The sequence below is a fragment of the Prionailurus viverrinus genome, chromosome B3 (genome assembly GCF_022837055.1).
Source record: "Prionailurus viverrinus isolate Anna chromosome B3, UM_Priviv_1.0, whole genome shotgun sequence".
Lineage (NCBI taxonomy): Eukaryota > Metazoa > Chordata > Mammalia > Carnivora > Felidae > Prionailurus > Prionailurus viverrinus.
Window position 1 is genome coordinate 110,025,258 of NC_062566.1, and position 20,852 is coordinate 110,046,109.

General features: G+C 46.8%; 1 protein-coding gene across 4 annotated transcripts in view; it reads left to right on the forward strand.

The window, feature by feature from the left end:
* RAD51B (RAD51 paralog B) overlaps positions 1 to 18,905 on the forward strand; it is a 617,832-nt gene extending 598,927 nt beyond the window's left edge. For 2 of the 4 annotated variants that reach the window (XM_047862726.1, XM_047862727.1), the window contains one exon: positions 18,600 to 18,905. In XM_047862726.1, coding sequence (XP_047718682.1) covers positions 18,600 to 18,637 — 38 coding nt within the window. In that variant the 3' untranslated portion in view covers positions 18,638 to 18,905. The remainder of the gene's footprint in view (positions 1 to 18,599) is intronic. The other 2 variants (XM_047862724.1, XM_047862723.1) reach the window with 2 other exon arrangements.
* Positions 18,906 to 20,852: the final 1,947 nt, after the last annotated feature.

Here is a 20,852-nt window from a genome sequence, read left to right on the forward strand (position 1 = left end):
TCACCCTTTCACTAGCTGAGTACTATTCTGTTGTACGAATATACTGCATTTTGCTTATCCATTCACCAACGGTGGCTATTTGGGCTGTTTGCACCTTTTGGCTACTGTGAATAGTGTTGCTATGAACTTGTGTGTACATGTATTTATTTGAGTAACTGTTTTCTGTTCTTTCGGGTATATACATAGGGGTAGAATTGCTGGATCATAGAGTAAATCTAGGTTTAACTCTTTAGGACTTGGGCGCCTGGGTGGTGCAGTCGGTTAAGCGTCCGACTTCAGCCAGGTCACGATCTTGCGGTCCGTGAGTTCGAGCCCCGCATCAGGCTCTGGGCTGATGGCTCGGAGCCTGGAGCCTGTTTCCGATTCTGTGTCTCCCTCTCTCTCTGCCCCTCCCCCATTCATGCTCTGTCTCTCTCTGTCCCAAAAATAAATAAAAATGTTGAAAAAAAAAATTTAACTCTTTAGGACTTACCATACTGTTTTCCTCAGTAGCCAAATCATTTTACATTCCCACCAGCTATGTACAAGCACAGGTAAGAGTTTATCCTTATGGGAGTTACATTCTAAAGTAGCCTCAAGAGCTCAATGGCTGTGTTGTGTGCACACATACTCTATAAGTGGAGATAGAAATTTTGCACAGGGGTAAAGGAGAAGGTAGAGCCCTCAGTAGACAAGTTGAGGGATGTTGAGAGGAACAGTGGACTTTACCTGTCTCCTTGCCATGCTATCCTTAGCTAAGCAAGGAACGGGCTATTTACTGTCTATCATCTCTTCACTTCTTTCCAGTTAGTTTTCACAACTACCCTGTTCTCGAGCCTTAGGGTCATACTGACTGTCCACCTTTAGCCAGACTTCAGTAACCATGTGGGATTCTCTTAGTACGTGATCCAGTGTTTAGAGCTCCCATTTTTGTGAAAGTTGAACTTGACACATGCCACCCATTACCATCTGGGAGCCAGAAATGGGAGGAACACCTTTAAAGAGAAAGCTACAAAAGCAAAGTTATTCATCGTAACTGTGCAGGAGAAAGACAAGATCATCAACAGAACCCCACTGAGTTAGGGCTTTCTTCTCTCACAGTCTGGTGGCTGAAAGCATCAGCAATTTGGAAGGAAGGCCTTCCCGAGAGAGAGGCCTACGAATCCCTAGGACAATGTCCTTTCTGTTAACCATGGATCTTTATGGCTGAACATGGGCTAAAAGAGGAAGTCGAGAAGGGGGGGCTCGGGGAGGGGGAGCATGGCCCTGAGAAGGGAGCACGACCAGAGAAGGCTTTTAAGAGAGTAGGGTCTCCTGGTCATTTTCTGTGAATGTGCAGCTTTGGGAGGATAACAAGGAGAAGAGAAGGGGAAGGGCGTGAGCACTGGGAGAATTAATGCTTCCAGTGGGCTTGGCAGGAAGGAGGATCAACACCCCATTTGGAAGTAGGTCTTTGCAGCTCACTCATAAACCTTTGGGGGCACAAGGGGCTTTGAAATACCAATGTATCTGGCTGAGAATAGGAAGCCTTGAGATGTAATTCTGATTTGAGCCCTGCCATTGAACACAAGGACGTCTCAGTTTTTCACAGGGTAAGAGGAGGTTGTCTTCACATTCTTCCAATAAATAAAAGAATGAACAACCAGATTATCTCTTGAAAATGGACCATGCCCCTTTCTTGGGGACAAGTGGAGAACCAGTGATGTCAACATGGAAATGAGTGATTGTCCTCACCAGCCACAAGTGAGAGCTTTTGTCTTGACTTTTTAATCATAATCCAACAGGACATTTTGTAGGGTAAATGGATGTAGTGGGCTAAATGGTGGCTCCCCAGAAGATATGTCCACATCCTAACCCCTGGAACCTGTGAATGCAACCTTCTTTGGAATAGGGTCTTTGCAGATGTAATTAAGTTAAGGATCTTGAGATAAGATCCTCTGGGTTACCCAGGTGGCCTCTAATCCAGTGACAAGTATCCTTATAAGACACATGCAAAGGAGAGACACGTGAAAAAGAGGAGGCCATTTGAGCACAGAGGCAGAGTCTGGAGTTATGCAGCCCCAAGTCAAGGAATGCCTGGAGCCTCCAGAAGCTGGAAGAAGCAGGGACGTGTTCTCCTCAAAAGCCTTCGGGGGGATCATGGCCCTGCCGACATCTTGATTTGGGCTTCTGGCTTCCAGAACTGAGGTGGCATAAATTTCTGTTGTTTTAAGACACCACATTTGTGACAGTTTGTTGCAGCCACCTTAGGAAACTAATACAATGGGGTTGTATAGAAAGATGATATGACAAGGGAGAGAGAGAATCTAGAAAACCAAGTTCAGTGCCTGGATTTGCTGCTCATGTCCGAGGCAAATTTTGTCAACTTTGTGTTACAGGTAAGTTTCCTCCTGTGTTTCCTCCTGTGTTTGCTTTTCATGGCTGAGAGGAGGACCCATAACTTACTTGAGGGTGCTACTCAGGATTGGAGGAGGTTGGGTCAGACCCTCACACAAGTTCAAAATGGCGATAATAGTAATGACCACATTCTATAGAACATTTAACACATGCTACGTAATTTACATACATTATCTGATTTAGTCCTCAGAACAATTCTACGAGGGTAGTATTCTCATCCCCATCTTACAGATGCATAAACCGAGGCTCTGAGAGGTGACATAGCCTGTTCAAGGCCATTCGGGGAATGATGGTGGCACCAGACCTGTGCTGAATCCATAGCATTACAGAAGATTCAAGCCTCACAAAGACAGTTGATGCAGCACCCCCACAGCATCCCACAGTGCTCTGCTGGCTGATGAGAAAGGTCTGTTTATTTTCTAAATATTAGCACCAATGACACTACAGTTTGGGCGAGGATCTGGTTAGACCCTGCCAACAGCAGCTGGATGGCAAAACATCCACAGTCCAGGAAAATCTAGACATAATTGATACTGATCAAGATCCTCTTGGCCCCACGGCTCTGAGCCTTCCTCCCCCCTCAGCCATGCTGGGGGGGAGGGGGAGGGGGAAGAGATGAAACCCCTAATCAAGTGGTCTCTCCCATGTGAGAACCTGGACAGTCCACAAACAGAACCCATCAGGTATAACTCTCTTCCCCAGCTAGGAGAAGGGAGGAAGCTGGCTGGAGAGAAAGGTTCTGATAAAGCCCTGTCCTGGGCGGACTGACACTGGGGCCCTCTCTTCGTCAGGATGGTCTCAGGCAGGCCCTACACCTGGAGTCCCTGTGCCTTTCACAGAGTCACAGAGTTTGGGAGAGATCTGAATTGACCTCCTTCTTGCAGCCGCTTAGGCTGGGGTGTGGCTAATGGGGCAGCTTCCCTGTCCTTCCAGCATTCTGAGTCGGAGTGAGTGCAGGAGCAGGGAGGCGACCCGGGGGCCTGCCAGATTTCCTCCCACGCAGACCTCTGCGCAAGATAAAGTCAGGAGAGGCTGTGCCACAGGACAACAGCATAATAAATCCCCTCCGGCCTCCTCCGGGGCTCATTGTTCTATTGCAGCAGTTGTTTTGAGTATGATCAAAAGGAAGGAAGAGCACTGTGCTATCAGGCTGGGGAAGAAGGATGCTCTCCTGACCGCTCCTGTTGCCCTTGGCCACCCTCGTTTTAAATATGAGGAAACCGAAGGGCAAATTGCAGTCTAACCCCAGCCGCATGTGAGGCTCAGCCAGCCACTCCGAGGCCCCCTGGTCCTCTGGTGAGGCAGCAATCCTGTCCAGACTTGCTGACAGCCACCTGGGTTACCCTGGCCTTGTCCTTTCGCCCTGGGCAGGGGGCCGGGAGGCCCTGGCTCAGGGTCAGCGGCAGTGTGGGGAGGACGCTGGAAGTGGGCCCTGGAGTGGCTGCTCAGCTGTTGTTTACCCCTTGGGCTGAGAACTGAGGCCATTAGGCCACAGCCATTGGAAATCACAGGCCAGAAAAGGAATTCCCGAATCTGGCTGGCCTGGTGCCTATGGCTCAAGACAGCGAATAGCTCAGGTTCTTGGGAAGGTGGTGTCTTCAGGACTCACGGCCTTTCCTACACGGAGCCAAGTCCGGGCTTGGGCACAGGTGGTACGCACCTCAGTCCCCAAGGCTGGATTCCTGCAGGGAACTGGAGCAGAAAGCATCGGCTTCCTTGAGGCGGGAAGGGTGGAGCTGAGGGTTCCTCCCGAAGACTGCAGGCTCGGGGAGCCCTTTGCTTCTCCCCAATGTCTGCCCTGCCTGACGCCCAGAGTCTGATTCACCAGGTGCCCGGTCACCTTTGTCTGGGCTGGAGGCCACGTCTGAGCCATCAAAGGCACCTCAACGGGGGAGGATGTCAATGTGCTTCCTCAACCAGAAAGGTGGTTTGAGTTCGGCCGAAGCAGCCCAAGCAAACAAGCAGAAGCCTGTCAATTGAAAGATGGGGGCTGCTGGGAGATCACACGACAACAAAATGAGAACCATTATCAGTCTCGTCCCAGCCTGAAGGAGGGAGAGCCTTTGAAGCCACAGACAGGCTGAACAGAACTTTCCACCTGAGAGGCGCTGGAGGTGGGAGGTCAGGCTGCACCCAGCCCCCACAAAAACTGATCAAAGCCTGCTGCAGAGGGAGGGGCCCGCAGCTGCAGCCCTGCTCCCCCCACGGGCCGCCCAAGGCTTTCTGAAGGCAACCGGCCGGCCCTTTCGGGGGGCCTGTGGGAAAACCCGGCACAGATGCACTGTAGCCAACCCCCCCAGAGCTGCTGGGACAGGGGAAATAACCCCCTCAGTGGTCCTGAAAAGAAGAGGGAGGGAATCAAAGCACATGGAAAATGCTAAGACCACCCACCTGATGAGCGCCTACCTTTTTGGGGAAACAATAACTCCTGGCTTCCCAGGCGCACTTCTGAAAGAACAAACAGACTGAACAGGCTGCCTCAAAGCTCTGTGCACAGAGGGATTTGTGGGACGCCCGGCCCCTCATAAGCATCGGAAGCTTAATTTGAAGTGTGTTGGCCTCTCGGTGCTATTCAGGGTCTCCTAACATCCACTCTCCTCCCTGGCAACCTGAGAAACAACAGAAGTCTCATTCAGGGCACAACAGGGTCCTGTGGGGATGCCCTTAGGGCACTTCTCTCAGACTGGACAGTGCTATCTGCCAGGGAACATTCTAGTGTCATCTTCCACGCTGGACCCGGGGCATGAGGGAATTGATGAAAAGGCTCTGCCTTGAATGCGGTGTTGGTCCTGCCTGGACTGGACAGCCTCAGCCCACCCTGCTGGCCTCGTGCCCCTTCCCTCCTGCCTGGAGCTCGCCTTCTGTGGACGGGCACTTCATGGAGCCCACGAAGAGGCTGCAACAAAGCAAAGCCATTTCCACTGTGCTCTCCTTCTCAAAAGGATGGGAAAGTTCTTTTCTTCTCCTTCCTGGGAAAGGATTTGAAGGGAGGGTGGAGGGGGATACTAATGTGGAGGCCTGAGAGGTATTTATGTAGAGAGGGAATGTATGGAGGAAATGGGTTGCCCAGGAGCACTGGGGGAAACCGAGATGAGAAAGTTCCAGAACTGCTGGTTTAACCAGCTGGCATTCTTTCCAAGATATGGGTGAGCAAGGACTAGACAGAGGGCCTCAGGGAGGAGAAAAACAGAAATGAGGGGAGAGGCATTTCCTCTCCCCCTCCTCCAGAGACCAGATCCTAAAGAGGGGGGTGGGCAGCCAGGAATGGCTGACCGGCCACCCACTACTCACTGTGAGATTTATATCTTTGGATTACTTTGCCCCGAGCGATAGATGGGATCATCTCCATTTTACAGGTGACAAAACAGAGATTCGAAGAATTAACCAAGGCTTTCCGAAGGGCCCATGGAACTGCCAGGCTGGAACTCAGTCCTCAGGTGGCCTGGCTCCAGAGTTCATAACCTTTCCCTGCTCTTCCCAGGCCTGCCCGGCCTCTCGGGGCCAGGCACGTGTTAGCGGAGGCTCAGGCAACTCTTCGTTAGGTTGAACGGAACTGAGCAGCCGAACACTCGCTGGCCTCTTCCGACCTGACTGAGAGGAATCCTTTTGAGGGTCCGGGTTATGGAAAGAAATTCTCTGAGGCACCAAATAAAATCCTGCTCTGAGGTGCAAGGAGGTCTTTTTTGAAATTAATACCTAATAAAGTTTACACAGACCCCCAAAAGGAAAAACAGAAGGGAACTGGAACAATAAAAAAGCAGAGTAGGTAGATTATAAAACTTCAGAGTGTTGTCTTTCATCCAGGAAGCACAAAGCATTCACAGGCTCTAATTACATCTTCGTCCCCATGGCCCTTTCTGAAGTTGGTAGGCACATGCATGTTAACAGTACCCCTCATTTTAGGCATGGATGGATTTGGGTACCGAAAGCTTTAGCACTTCTCCCCGAGGCAAACAGAACATGGTCGCATTCCCCAAACCTGTGTCGGATGCTACCTCCAGCTGTTTCCTGACTCAGCAAATAAAACCAAGTTTTTTGGGGAGGTTTGAGGGGGTAGGGGAGAGGTTTGAGTGGCTCAATGGTCTAGGAATAAGGGGGGCAGAGCTGAAGAATTAGACCTCACTTTGGCCTGCATACAGTATAGATTCCCCCTTTGTTCACCCACATGCTCATTCTTCAATTTAGGCACGTGTTCATTGTGTTCATCAATGGGTGCTAACAGTCACGGAGGCCTGGGCCGGGCCACTCATGTTAGGTGGTGCCATGCTGGACAGTAGGCACCTCCGATGATGGAGATGGGAAGACAGTGTCTGGGCTGACACCCACCTGTGGGAATTGGGGGGGAAATTGCTCCTGGTGGACACAGTGGATGTTGAGGTTCAGACAGCTAGGGATGCTAAAGAGAACTTAATTGCAAGGGAGTAATCTTTTTTGTTTGTTTGTTTGTTTTGTTTTTGTTTTTTGCTGGTTCACATCCAACCATCTCATTTCTTGGCTTTAATAATATAATAATAATAATCGCACATGGCTTTTTAATGGCTCGCCACTGCTAAACAAATTTCTTCACTAGACCCTGAAGCCCTTTCATAGTATGACTCCATCTGGGACCCCAATCTTACTTCCTGTTCCTCTTCTAACCTCTGTGCAGTGATTCTCAATTTCTGGGCTGTAGACCTATGGGCAGGGGCATGGAGTTTCAGGAAGGTGTAACTCTGTGCACCATGCCAAATATGGGCTGCATCCCAAATCAATAGTATGCAAAAAGCTAATTTGAAAGAGTTGTCAATGTCTAGCAGCTCTTTGTCATTATGTGTGTTCTTGGGTACTAAAGTTCAACAATTATTATAAGAAAGGGCCTGCGTTATGGTAATGGTTTTCAAACTGGGGTCCAAGGATCCCCTCAGAGAGTCCCTGAAATAGAGCTGGGGGAAGGATCAGGATGGAGCCCGAGCAGATGGGACCACCCCCACCCCACCCTCCAACACACAACTAACTCATCCCCTCCCCTTGCAACCAGAGCATCTCTGCTTTTATAACTTTTGCACACTGGCCTTTCTGGTAAGATTTTATTTGAAAAAAGGACTCTGCTGGGGAATACAGTGGGGTGGAGTTTACAGGCAGTGGCTAAGGACAAAGTACATGTACCTTGCAACTTGCTAGTGTCCAGGGGAGCAGTGAGAACTCTGTCACAGCCCTGCATGGGCCTACCATGAGTAAATTGTGGTGTGGAAATGGTGCGAGGGAAGCCATTCCCTCTGTCCAGACCCACCGAGAAAGCGCCCCAGGTTAGTTAGTTTGTTAGATGCATTAAGTCCATCTGGCTCTTGGACATAAAAGATGAAGTTGCACTTTAGCCAGTCCTATTGTCAATGCAAAAAGTGTCCCTTTTCCTCATGTAATACACCATTTACCACTGTCCAGGGAGGGAAGGGAAACCCCCTACATACCAGCTCTTCTTGTGTGTCAAAGTTCCCAGTGGGATAGTGGTCACTTGGGCCTATTTTCATCCCTGAATTTCTTGTTCATTGGGCTGGTGCCTCCCACCCAGGCCTTTGGACCACATGGCTTGCCCTCAGGTACCTTGGGCCAATAAGAGGTGGCAAAGCAGAACCCTGAGAGAGGACTTCTGGAAATTCTTCAACTGAGCCTCTATCTTCTTAGCCTGGTTTCAGAGCAAAAAATAAAGAAATGCCCCAAGCATTCTAGAACAGTGCTCATTAGCATGTGAGACTCAGGCAGGAGACTGGAAGGGCTGCCTTTGTCCCTGCTTTTCACTCTGCTGTCCACACATACCTGTAAAAGCTGCCTTCCGAACATGCAGACTTGGGGTAAATGCTACAAAAGGGATGGCAGAACTCTCTTTTATGAACACCCCGTCAGAGACACAAGAGAAACAATGGCAAGCAGACCCAGGCCTGTCATGGCTATGACTGAGACAATTGGAATGTGTGTGTGTGTACATGCACATGTGCACATTTCAGACTATAAATATGGCTCTGAGTTCCTGTGTGCTGGGGGTAGGCTGAGGGGGCAAAAAGTTATGTGTGTGTCAGAGGGTTTCAGGGAGCACCCACACACCTAGATGCTCAAATTTATAGAGGGGGCTAGTGGGGAACTAAGGGAAAGTTTTCAGATTGGGAGAGTGTGTGTGTATGAGCACAGACCTCTGCTCATGTGCGTTGGGGGAAACAGGGGAAATTTTGTGTTTGGGTGTATACACATGCATGGCATGTGTGCATGCATTCAAGTGTGCAAAGGGGAAGCTGAAAGAAAGTTTCGAGAGTCTGTAAAAATTCTCAGTTAGAAGAATATCTGGCAACTCCCCATACCACAGGTTGGTACACATTCAGTGCTTGTGAAGTTCATTTCCTGTACTAGTTACCAGGCCTTGTTTATACAGGACACAAAATACGATTTAGAGCAAAAAACTCCAGGTATCAGAGGTGAATTGAGGGACAGTGTGTTTCAAGAGGGTGGGGAAGCAGAGTGGAAGGGGGGCGGTCACTGCCCTGTGTCTTTTGAAGGACCAATGAAACCAATTTTCAATATCAATCCATAATTCCCACCCTTATATGCTTTGGAGAGAGAGAGAAGGTAGAGATCTAATTTTAAAATTCTGTCCTTCATTGCTCTGAAGCCATTTTAGCGCCCAGTCTGCTCATCCAATAGCAGCTGGACATTCTTGTGTGTTTATGTGTTTTTAAACTTATCTGGCTTGTTCCACTCTGAGCTTTAGTTTGTGAGCCTGGCCCCAGGAAGTGTTTATGAGTTTTTTCACTATGCTTTCCTCTGACTTGCTTTGGTTTGATGGCACAGAAGGGTAAAGCTTGACTTAAGCACTCTGTTCTTTGTTTGAGGGCCCCAGATCATATGGAGTCCTCAGGCTGGCATCCACAGTGAAGTTGGACAGTTTGACCCAATACCACCATGGCAAGCATATGAGCAGACATTTCTGAACACCTCAATATGGGGAGAAACCACACTCTACAAACAAACTCCTTGGCATGCGACCTCCTCAGAGTTATCTTGCCAGTATATTCATCCATGTGACACTCAGCTCATAATAAATGCTCAGGGTCTGCTAATTAACCATGGTGCATTCTATTCTAATCAAGGGCCATGAAGCCATTATCAGGGTCAACAGAGCCAACATTGCTCTTCAGCACAGAGCAGGACTTTGTTGGATCAAGTGTCCTGAACACACGTGGGACTCTGATGCACCTGTGTGAGAGTCATGAGCCTCTCTCTGCTCTTGCTCCAGTCTAGACTCAAGGAAGGAGTGTTAAAATCTGGGTTTGGGGTTCTGTAAGGCAGAAAGCCCTATCCTATCAGGAAACCAAGTCTAGACAAAACAGAGCTTCGAAGATCACACCCACTCTTTGCTGGTGGAAGCAAAGAGTGCCAATCAGGGGTTATGTTAGGGAGCCTCATTGGGAGGCAGAAGCCAGAGGAGCCATACCTTGTCCTCTCTCAGGCCAAGGTCTAAGCCCTGCTTGAGGCTGTTTCTGAGCACAGAGCTCCTATGGTGGGGGGACCCAAAAATGCTAATGGGGTCATTTCCCAGGCTTTTCCCTGGTCCAATGCAGGACTTCAGTTGTTTATGGTGATAGAGTTTGCTTTTTACTCCATCCCTGCTCTGTTGGCATCCTTCATCACCTTCAGGCAATTCACAATATCTCATCACTAAGAAACCTCCAAACAATAGCAGGACTCTAGAGATTGGGACCCATGACTCCTCAGTGAGTTCTGAATCTCCTTTGAAGCCATGCCTAAAGTTCAGGGAGAAGCTTGCCAAGGAAAAAGGCCTTGAGACAGCAGTGGAGATGGAGACAGTAAGGTACAGAGCATTATCCTTTATAGGACCTCTTGGCTGGGGGACTTTACATAGAGTTAACACTCTATGCAAGCTAGTGTAGCACTCTGTTGATCTGTGATTCCATTTAAGGCCCAACACAGCCCCCTTCCAGAGTGTTCCAGGCAACTGTGGTCGCAGCCTAGGAGATGTCCTTTCTTGGCTGGAAGTGCCTCCACCTGGAGCCGGGCCTGGCCCTGAAGGAAACAGGCTCCTGTGGGAAGAGATCTGCACTTGCCCCTCCTGCTCCAAGGCAGCAGCTTTCTGGGTGTCATCCGTTTGCCTGCCAAGACTAGTCCCTGGGGGGATGCTGATTTTTCAGGTTTCCCTGCCTGTCCCCGCAATAACCCCAGCAATTACTTGCCCCCCTAACAGCCTTGGAAGGGGGCCTGATTGCATTTCCAGACAGCAGCATTTGCATCAGGAGCTCTTCACTCAGGTTTCCTTACAGAGGGGTTTGCTTTCAGGGAAGGGTGGGGTTCCTCTCCTCTGTCCTCCCTAGGAACCCCTCATACCCCTCTATCACTGTGCCTGTAATAGGATTATAATCCACCCCTTCCTCGTGTCTTCCCCTGCTAGCCTGGATGACCCTGAGGGCTGTCTTCTAGGCACACTGGTGAGTGGCGGGCAGCCTGGGGTCCTTATTGAATGAGGGTCATCTAGGGCCCAGAAGGCCTGCACTGAGTACCCCAACACTCGCTAGCCATTGGGCTTTAGATAAAGGTGCTTTTCAAGGGGTCTGGCCTGAGTCTCCTCCCCATCCACTGATACTCAATGCTACATTCCTTTAATCTAAAATATGAAATTGTAGTTCTCTGAGCCTCTCAATGGATCATTTGTAGAGCCATACATGAAAAAACTTTATAAAATGGCCAGTACAACATATATAAAGAGTGGTGTTATGTTAAAGCCCCCCAGCTCCCTTCATTACCATCATCCGATGAATGGAAGATCTTTCTGTGACTTGGAGGCCTGGTTCTTCCTATCTGTGCTGTTTCCCACGTGACCTTCAGCGAGTTGCTTTCTCTCAATGACTCTGTTTTTTCATCTGTGAAATGGAAGTACAGAATTGTCAGGACAAATACTTTGTACACTTAACTGAGTGGCATGGTTGTTGGTATTGTTCTTTACGGCCATTGTTTAAATGACATAGAGCCACTTTCCTGAAGAGCTATGTTTAGAAGGAACTAGACCTCAGATGTGGGATGTGGGATGTGGGAACAGATCCTAAGTCTGTCCTTTGTTGTCATGAAAGTACACCTCCCCAGTACTTCTCCAGCAGAGGGGTCAGCAAACTTTTGCAGCAAGGGACACAGAGTATATATTGTCAGCTTTGTGGGCCATAGGATCTCTGTCACAACTACTAAAGCAGTCATAGACCATATATAAACGAATGGACATGACTGAGTTGCAATAAAACTTTTATTTACAAAATTTGGCCCATGGGCCATGGTTTGCCAACCCCTATTCTAGCTCGGGATAGGTGCTCAGGATAAACTTGGGAAATTGGTGTGTTGTCGATAGGTGAGTAGAGACCTCTGTGCTCATCCAGATCCTTGATTCTAATTCTGTTTACACAGGCCCAGATTCTGTGTTCCCACCATGGGGTCACAGCCGCAAAGCCCTCACCTCTTACTTCACTCCCCTCCTCCAGCTCTGAGAGATCACAGGCTCATGCAAACCCACCCACTTAATGGAGAGCAGAGTTTTTGTGACTTCCAGGATCTGTCCCCTTCCCCCGCCCTCCCCAGGGCCTTTCCCCTCCATCCAGTTTGTGGGACACACAATTTGTAATCTCCTTAAAACCAAAGAAGCAAGGTCTCTGATTCATGTAGATTAAAATCAGCTGCAACCTATTAATGGCCCAGAGCCCAAGACAGATTTTAGGAAACAAAAACACTGGACCAAATTAGACTGAACTGGACTCTGTCTCCAGGGGAGGGAGGTGGGGTAGGAGGCTGGGGGTGAGGGGAGTGGCCATGTGGTTTTAATTAATTTGGATTCTCTTCCTGAAGCTAATTCACCCAATACAAAGCATGTGTAGCATCATGGAAGCAGCCAGCCTTGGAGCTGGGCTCTCCCTGGTGAAAGCCCCAGGTCCTGTTGGGGGGCTGGGGCTGGTTGTGTGTCTGTAATTAACAGGTTTCAAAGTGGTTATTTTGGAAAAGAGAATTTCAGTGGCGCGTTAAAATCCTTTCATCAACCATCAGCCTGCGTCCCAAGGCCTTCAGCAAGGCCCTGGCCACTTACGGCTTCAGAGAGCTTTGAATTCCCAGGGTCTTGTTTGAGAATGTGGAGGCTTTTGCCATGGGTTTTATTAGGCTGATGGTTGCCATGATTTTCATTATGTTGTTTGGTTACTGGGATCATAAAAATGTTTCTCTCTTCCTAGAGTACCTAAAAACATTAAAAAGAAAAGAAAAAGAAGAGCCCCTGCCTTTATGGAAGTTACATAACATACAAGCTGTGACTCCCTCATGGGAAAGGCCGGCTCTGCCTCTGGGCCTGGGGGAATTGGAGGTGGGGCATATCACGAGGCTGGAAGAGACCAGGCAACCGGCCAGCTTCCAGTTCTGACCCCACATCTGAGGAAACTGAGGCTTGGGGAGATGCCCCAGCTGAAGCCAGTCAGGTCTCTTCTCTCAGACTCTATCGGGTGTTCCTTATCCTCCTGGTGCATCAAGGCAGTGAACAGAGTCAGAAAGCTAGTGAAGGAGTCTGAATTCCACCGGACTGGTGCTTTAGGACACTTCTAAGAGTAGAAGGAAATGGCAAACTTACATGTAGCTTGAAATCAAATGCTGCAGTGGACAGGGAAGCCACTTAAGCCAGTGCTGGAGGTCCTGATGGTGTCAATGGGGGGAGCTCTCCTCAGACGCTAGACTGAGGCCCTGAGGGGAGAAGAGTCTCTGGAGACTATCTTGGCACCCAGGGCCCTGAGCTGCAGAAAGGAGGGAAATAGGTACTAAATCCCGCAAGCCACAAAGATGATTTCTTACTGCTCTAAATAAAACTTCTGAAATCTGGTCAAGCTCCCAGAATCACCATATGGGGTGACAGGAACTTTGAGTCTGCGTTATCTGATCAATGGAACGCCAGCCTGGCTTTATTTCCTATTTTGATGATGGCTACCTTCCAGAACCTTCTTTCATGAAGGACATGAAAAATATTTTGGGAGAGTTGCTATTAAATAACCTCTGGTGCTTAAAAACAATGGATGGTCTCCAGAGCAGCAGGCCTTGCTCTCAGTAGGACACCAGTTAGACCTAATCCACAATAAAGCTGTAATGTAGTTTTTCAGAGGTTTAGAGAGTGTCAGAACTGGGAGGGCAATTCAAGTCCAGTTCCCCCAGGCCAGTGTTACAGACAGGGAAACCGAGGCCTTAGAGCTGGAGTACAGGGTCCAGCCTATGGTTTCCAGCAATCCGGGTTTGCTCAACTGCACCACTCTTCACCAGGCTACATTCCACTTTGCCTTAATGTTTTCATTCACTCATTCAGTACTTACTGATTACCTCTTATGTGTCAGACACTTCCAGACACTGCTAATTTTGTTTCTTTGAAGTTTTTAGAGATGAAATGAAAGAGATACAATTCTGTGAAATACATTAAAGAAGGAAAGGAAATCCCGCCCCACCCCCCCACCCCAATCCAGGTTTTAGGAAAATGTTGAGCCTGGGCATACTAAAGAAACACCTGTTGTTCTGAGTATACCTTTCAGATGGCCAAATGATATCATTGTCACATAGAGATGGGACTTACCTAGGCTGCCTCTGCTTAAGATCGCCAGCTCACTCCCAATAGCCATCTGGGCAGCCTGTCCCAGAGGATTCTGGGACTGGAAAACATCAAGGGTTCTCTGGATCCAAGGTTGAGTGAGTGCTGGTGAGAACCCAGGCCTGTTGAAGGCATGCAGATGTACGGGTCCCTCAGTCTGTTTCCCATCATTCCCCTCCTCCAGTTCACTTGTCAGTCCTTTGCTCTTGTTTACCTCTGTGTGAATAATTCCTCGATTATAAATAGAGAACTTGGCACTGAGTTTTGGATTATCTGTGATCTTTAATTTTCCCAGGGCAAAAGAAATTAAACCAACAAATCTCTTTGTTTCTCATGGTTCAGTATCCAAGTCATGGAAGCACTGATCTGTGTAGAGTGAGCCAAGCCTGAGCCTCCCCACCCCTCCCCACCTCCTTGCACTCACAGTAAGAAGTCATGCATGCATTCATTCATTCAACAAATATTCAATAAGCACCTATGTGCCAGACTCTATTCTAGACACTGGAGATACAGAGTAAAAAAAGACAATGTCCCTCCTTACCCTGTTTACATCTTAGTGGGGGTGACAGACAATAAGCAAACTAACCAACCACCACCACCAACAAATATATATACGCATATGTATACGTATATGTATACATCTACATATATCAACCGGTGATAAGAGCCTTGAAAAAAAGTAATGCAGGGTAGAGAGATAGGGGTGAGGGGTGCACTATTTTACACACAGTAGAGTCAGGAAGACTTTTCTGGAAAGGTGACATTAGGGAAGAGGTTGAATGAAGAAAGAGTAAGCCATATTTGATCCCGGCAAAGAGCATTTCAGGTAGAAGGAACCCTAAGTGCAAAGGCCTGGGACAGGGACAAGTTTGATGTGTTGGGGAACAGCTAGGAGATCAGGGACCAGAGCAGAGTGAATGATGGGGATGACATGGAATAGAAAGAGAAATTGGGGAGAGGGGGGCAGCTCAGGGAAGGAAGACTTTGGCTTTTGTTCCGAGCATCATGGGGTGTCTTTGGAGGCCTTGGGGCAGGGGAGTGATGTGGCAGAGATGCACACTGGAAGGCTGTCGAGAAGCTGAGGAAAGCATGATGGCCCAGCATGGGTTAAATGTTTACACTCAGACATGTGGCAGATGGTAGCTGTACCTCACGGGTGGTGCCTGAAGTGGAAACCTTTGAGGGCTACATGTTTCAACAGGGTGGGGCTAGGCCTGGGAGCTCAGTACCTCTATACCAATTAGTCTTAAGCCCCAAAAAAGGAAATGCTGATGTTTAAATAGCAGGTTTGGGACCTGTGAGTCATAGAACCTTCAATCAACTGGGCCACTATTGGTAAGCTCTGGGAAGGTGCTGGTGCAGGGACTCAAGCTTCTGACTGGGGTATTTGGCCACTTGTTGGGGCCTCTAGACATACTCAGAAAAATCAAACTCAAATACAGACCTGGCCTTTAGGTGGTCTGGATGTATTTTTGGCTGATTCTCTTGTCATTTCCTTCTCAGGGCCTTTCATTTTGCAAAATGCAGGCTACCTCACTGGAGAGCAGAGGGGAGAAGGGAAAGGCATAGGCTTTGGGTTCACTCAGCCTGGGGTGTAACTCTTGCCTTACCACTTAACAAGCTTTCAAAAGCTTTTTGAAAAGCTACTGAGCCTCCTAGAACTGCATTGTCCAATGCAGTAGCCACTAGCCATGTGTGGCTGTTTAAATTCTAAATCAACTAAAATAAAATAAAATAAAAAATTCAGTTCCTCAGTCCCACTTGGCACACTTCAAGTGCTCAATAGCCACATGGGGGCCAGTGACTATCATGGTACTGGAGAGTGCAAGTATAGAGCATTTCCAACATGGCGGGAAGTGCTATTGGACAGTTTCACTCCTTTAAAAAGGAAGCAATCCATGAGAAATTAAAAAGTTAACATGCACAAAGCACAAGGTGCTTTGCCTGTCTCATGAAATGTGCTCAGAAAATGATAGCCATTATGATTTATCATATGAATCTCTGTCCTGGCTCTGCTGCTTCCTAGCTATGGGGCCAGGCACTCAACTTCTCCAAGCCTCCATTTTCTCGTCTGTAAAATGGGAATAATAAGTAATGCTGAATGAATTCCTCAGAGCATAACTTGATCTTTATTTTTCTCAGTTCTCCCTGGATCTATGAGAACCTCCTCACCAACCCTCAGAAGACTTATCTAGACCTGAGTTTGGGATTTCTAGTCCTGGCATACTTAGCAGGAGGCATGACTTATATCGTGGCTCAGTAATAGATTCTGGAGATTTTAGCCATCTTGAAGGGTTTGAATGTGGGTCATGGTACAAAGTTCCAATGAAAACAAGTGGGCAAGTCTGATCAAGAAAAATAGTCATTTTAAATCAAGTCAGGTATTTACCTAGCTTATGTCTTGGGTCCCCCTGCCCAGGCCTTGCTTCCTTGCCTAAATGTTTCTTCGTGGATGCAGCTCGCAGGGAAGGTTCTCAAACAGTCTTTCTGGTATCTTGGCTTCCAATCAGTCCTCCTTTTTCCACTTTGGGGTTTTGTTGTTGAACGTTTATTAACTGCAGGCATTTAGTGGGTGGAAGTTGGGATTTGCCTGGGGCTGGAAGGAAGTCATTTACCAGGCCAGGATAAGGTGTGGTTTAAGAGTAGGAGCTGGAATCCCCTTCACCTGCTTAATTCATTTCAAGGGAGATTTGTTTTCAACTCCAAAATTACCTGCTAGGATTTCTCGACCTGAGATCCTATCTCCTCTGGCTGTTTTCTTTCATTTCCGATGATAAGAAAGGCTACGGGAAAAAAAGGACTGAGAAGCTCAAGAACATTCTTGCACTCTTTTAAATAAAATTGCACACAGTGACTTATTTTCTTTACTGTCTTCTACAAAATAGCTAGTAGAAGGTCTGTACAAGCGATCAGAACCTCTGCTCCTAGGGAGGTATGTCTGAGACCTGGGAGAGTAAATGCAACTGGGGTTTTACAGAAAACTCCGGAACAGTGAATGAGAGGGCAGGGGCTCTGGTCTGTTTAGCTCACAGCTCTCTCCACTGCCCTCTGGCCCTTGGCTCAGAGCTGCTTGTCTCTGCCCATAGTGACCCAGGTTTGCCTGCCGTTGACCCCCTCTTGGAGACAATGGCTGTTCAGGGAGCCTGATCTGAGAATGAATAGAGCTAAAGTGACCCCCCCAAGCATTGCCAGGCAAAAGACCCAATAAGCCAGGGTTACAGGGAGTGTTAAACTCATAAGGGAGTCCTCAGTAAGTTGAAGTTCAGAATACAGAGCTAGAAGGAACTATTCTGAAGCTTGTGGAGCAAGAAACTGCCTAAGTGATGGTTTAACTATAAGCCACAAGACCAAAAATAAATAAATAAATAAAAAGCAAGAAGAAAAAGACAAAGGAGGAGGAGAAAAGGTAAAGACCTTTTTAAGATGTAGATCAATTCCCTTAGGCTAGCAGCTCTCAAATGTTTTGGTCTTAAGGACTTCTTAATACTCTAAATCTGTTGAAGGCCCCCAAATGATAGATCCAATGATCCTTATCTTCTAGCAATTATGCCGCGTGTATTCTCCTCCATAGTGAATCAGGCTTGGGCTATGAGACCAATAGAAAATGGCAGAAGTGAGGGTGTATGACTTAAGAAGCTAGATCATAAGAGGGACTCCAGGTTTCTACCTGGTCTCTTCTGTTGTTTGCCTTGAAGAAAGCCAGTCGCCACGTTTTGAGTACCGTGGGAAAGACCTACATGAAAAGGAACTGAGGTTCCCTCTTAACAGTCAGTAACAACTGGCCAGGCTTGTGAGTGAGCCACTTTGAAAGCAGATCCTCCAGCCCCAGTCAAACTTTCAGATTACTATAATGTCATAAGAAACCTCTGAGCCAGAATTTCAGTCAAGGCACTTCTGATTCCTGATCCACAGCAACCATGAGGGCTAACAAATGATGATTGTTGTTTTAAGCCATTTGGTTCTGGAGTATCTTGCTGTTCAGTAACAGATAATTAAATCATCTACCATATTAAAAATCAAAACAGAAGACTATTTAATATTTATTTGTTAATCCATATAGTATTCATTTATGAATACTGTAGTCATATTTATTATTAAGTCATATTTATTACTTCATTAAAATTCATAAATTTTCTTATTTGTTAAAAAGTCAAAAATAACATAATGTTATTGTAAAAATAATTGTGTTTTCCAAAACAAAACAGAACAAAACTTAGTGAGAAGAGTGACAGTATTTTACATTTTTTGCAAATCTCTTTAATGTCTAGCTTAATGGAAGACAGCTGGATGCTCAGATCTACTTCTGCATTCAATCAGCTGTGATAATGTTGTTTTGATTGAAGTATATGAAGGAAACCCAGCCTCACACAGATATGTAGCTGGAAAAGGGACGACTATTTTAATAGCTTTTTTCAGATAATTGTGGTTACGGGTATCCATGCTTTTCAAAAGTCTGAGATACACCATTTTGCTTCTATGAAAGACCTACATTAGTGCCTGTTTTCATTAATCAAAAGAAATCCTAAGAGGATTTTCACTTTTTTGAGAAAAGGCAAAAAGTGAAAATACTGTTCACTCAACATTTGCTTTGCAGGGAGAACTTACCGAGGCAGCATGCACCCCAACCAATGAGAACGGCACCGCTCTGGGAACTAGTTCCCTGGGAACTACTTAGCATCAAGCTGCCGTAGCTTTGAACTGTGTCTCTGAGGTGCCTTCATTAGCAAGATGTGTCCTAAGGTATGAGAAAAGCCTAAGAGAAGGATTTTGGGGTCTGAGAACACTCGAAAATGTTTCCATGGACATTAAAGGTAATTGCCTCTTTACACCAAATTTTTAGCCTGCAAAAGATTTCATAGGAACACTCTACTTTTGGATAGTGGGGGTAGCCAGTATTCTTCTTTGACACTCTACCAAAACTCAACAAATGGTAGTTTTTGTTAGTTGCAGTATAGCATCAGAAACTATATCAATGGGGGCACCTGGGTCGCTCAGTTGGTTAAGCATCTGACTTTGGCTCAGGTCATGATCTCATGGTTTGTGAGTTCGAGCCCCTTGACGGGCTCTGTGCTGACAGGTTGGAGCCTAGAGCCTGCTTCGGATTCTGTGTCTCCCTCTCTCTCTGCCCTCCCACATTTGAACTCTGTCTTTCTCTCTCTCTCTCAAAAAAAATAAATAATAAACATTTTAAAACATTTTTAAAAAGAAACTATATCAATGAACTTTATGTGCTCAATTATATTAAAACCCATTTGGTCTGCCTTGCACTTTGCGTGGATCTTTTGCCCATGCATGATTTTATAATCCTATGCATGGGCCATTTGGAAAATATTACTTTACTAAGTTATGCAGATCTTCAGAATTGGATCTATTTCATGATGAAAACTAAAAATTCACATTTGCTAATAATAGCACTTTGTCTTAGCAGAAACTTCCTTAAGTATTGGGAAGGTGTTCAGCTCACTGGGGCAAATACAAGTTGTCAAAAATTCTGACTTTTGCTTGAAAGCTTTTCCTTTGGCCACAAATGCTGTCAATAATCTTTCTTGAAGTGACAAACTCTGTTCGTTTGGGAGAAAGTGTCCATCCAAGAACCAAGTCTGAATAGCCATGGTTATTTGGTCCTTTTGAGCAAACACGGTGTTTCGTGGAAGGGCTAGTGCCGGTCCTCACTCCCTCCTCTCACACGTGCCTTTCCTCCAAACAAGCTCTGCGCTTCAGGACGCTTACCTTCCCGTTTGCCACACAGAATAGTAAAAAGATGTGCACTTTGGTCAAGAGTTCATAAAATTAATAATTTTTACTGCTTCATCTCAGACATCTTAAGTCAAAACTGGTTTCTTTCTCTCTTTTGTTTTCATTTGTTTGCTCGTTTTGTCCTGTGACATTTGGGCAGTGAAGAGTATCACGACGGCCAGTACGATATCTGGTGCCAGCAATTTTACCCAGATGCCAACACAGTGAAGAAGGCAAATGACATCTTGGTATTAAAATAAAAATAATTTTGACCTTGCAGACACCCTCATAGGGTCTCAGGGTCTCAGGGACCACAGAGGTCCACAGATCTTACTCTGAGAACCATTTCTTTAGTGAAAAGGATGCCTGCCATTCGATCCCTTGCGGCATTTATAGGTGAATGAGCTACATGCTAAGACGTACGTGAGCCAGGTCTTTGTGTCAAATTGTAATGGCCACCGTTGTGTCATAAGCGAGAAAATATATCACTAGACATCAGCTTATTCTTGTGGATGGGCTTGATATGAGACTATTTGTTTATTTAAGGGAGGTTAGTGTGTTTTCACGCTTCTGTTTGCCCCACTTGTCAAAGGTGTATGGATGGCGGTAGGAAACTTGGCACTGAGAAATTTCACTGAGAAATTTCTCAGACTGTCTGCATTGAAAAATTAAGGTGCATGAGGAGGTTAACACCTGCGCCCCTTCCTTTTCACCCGATAAGCAGTGAAAGCTCTGTGGACTGCAGAAGACATCCTTTTAGGGGGAACAGGGTCCTTCAAGCTTCAAGCTTAAAGTGGGCAGAGGTCTAACTCACATCCACGAGATAAGCAGCAGGCCCCAAAGGCAGCATATCTTCAAATGGTCGTGGCATCCACAAGAATTTTACCGCTGTGGAAGTAGCTAAAGACAATGCCTCTCCTGGAGCCCTCAGCATCCCCACAAAGCACACTTAGAGAACACAGAAAGAGGAATGGTTATTTTTCACACTCATTCAGTTTTGCTTACACATTTCTTTTTTGCTGCAGAAAAATCTGAGTAGGTTTGAACCCCACACCTGACCAGGCTCAGCTCTTTGGTGAGTGATTGTATAGCTGTTCTGTCTGTGATCACA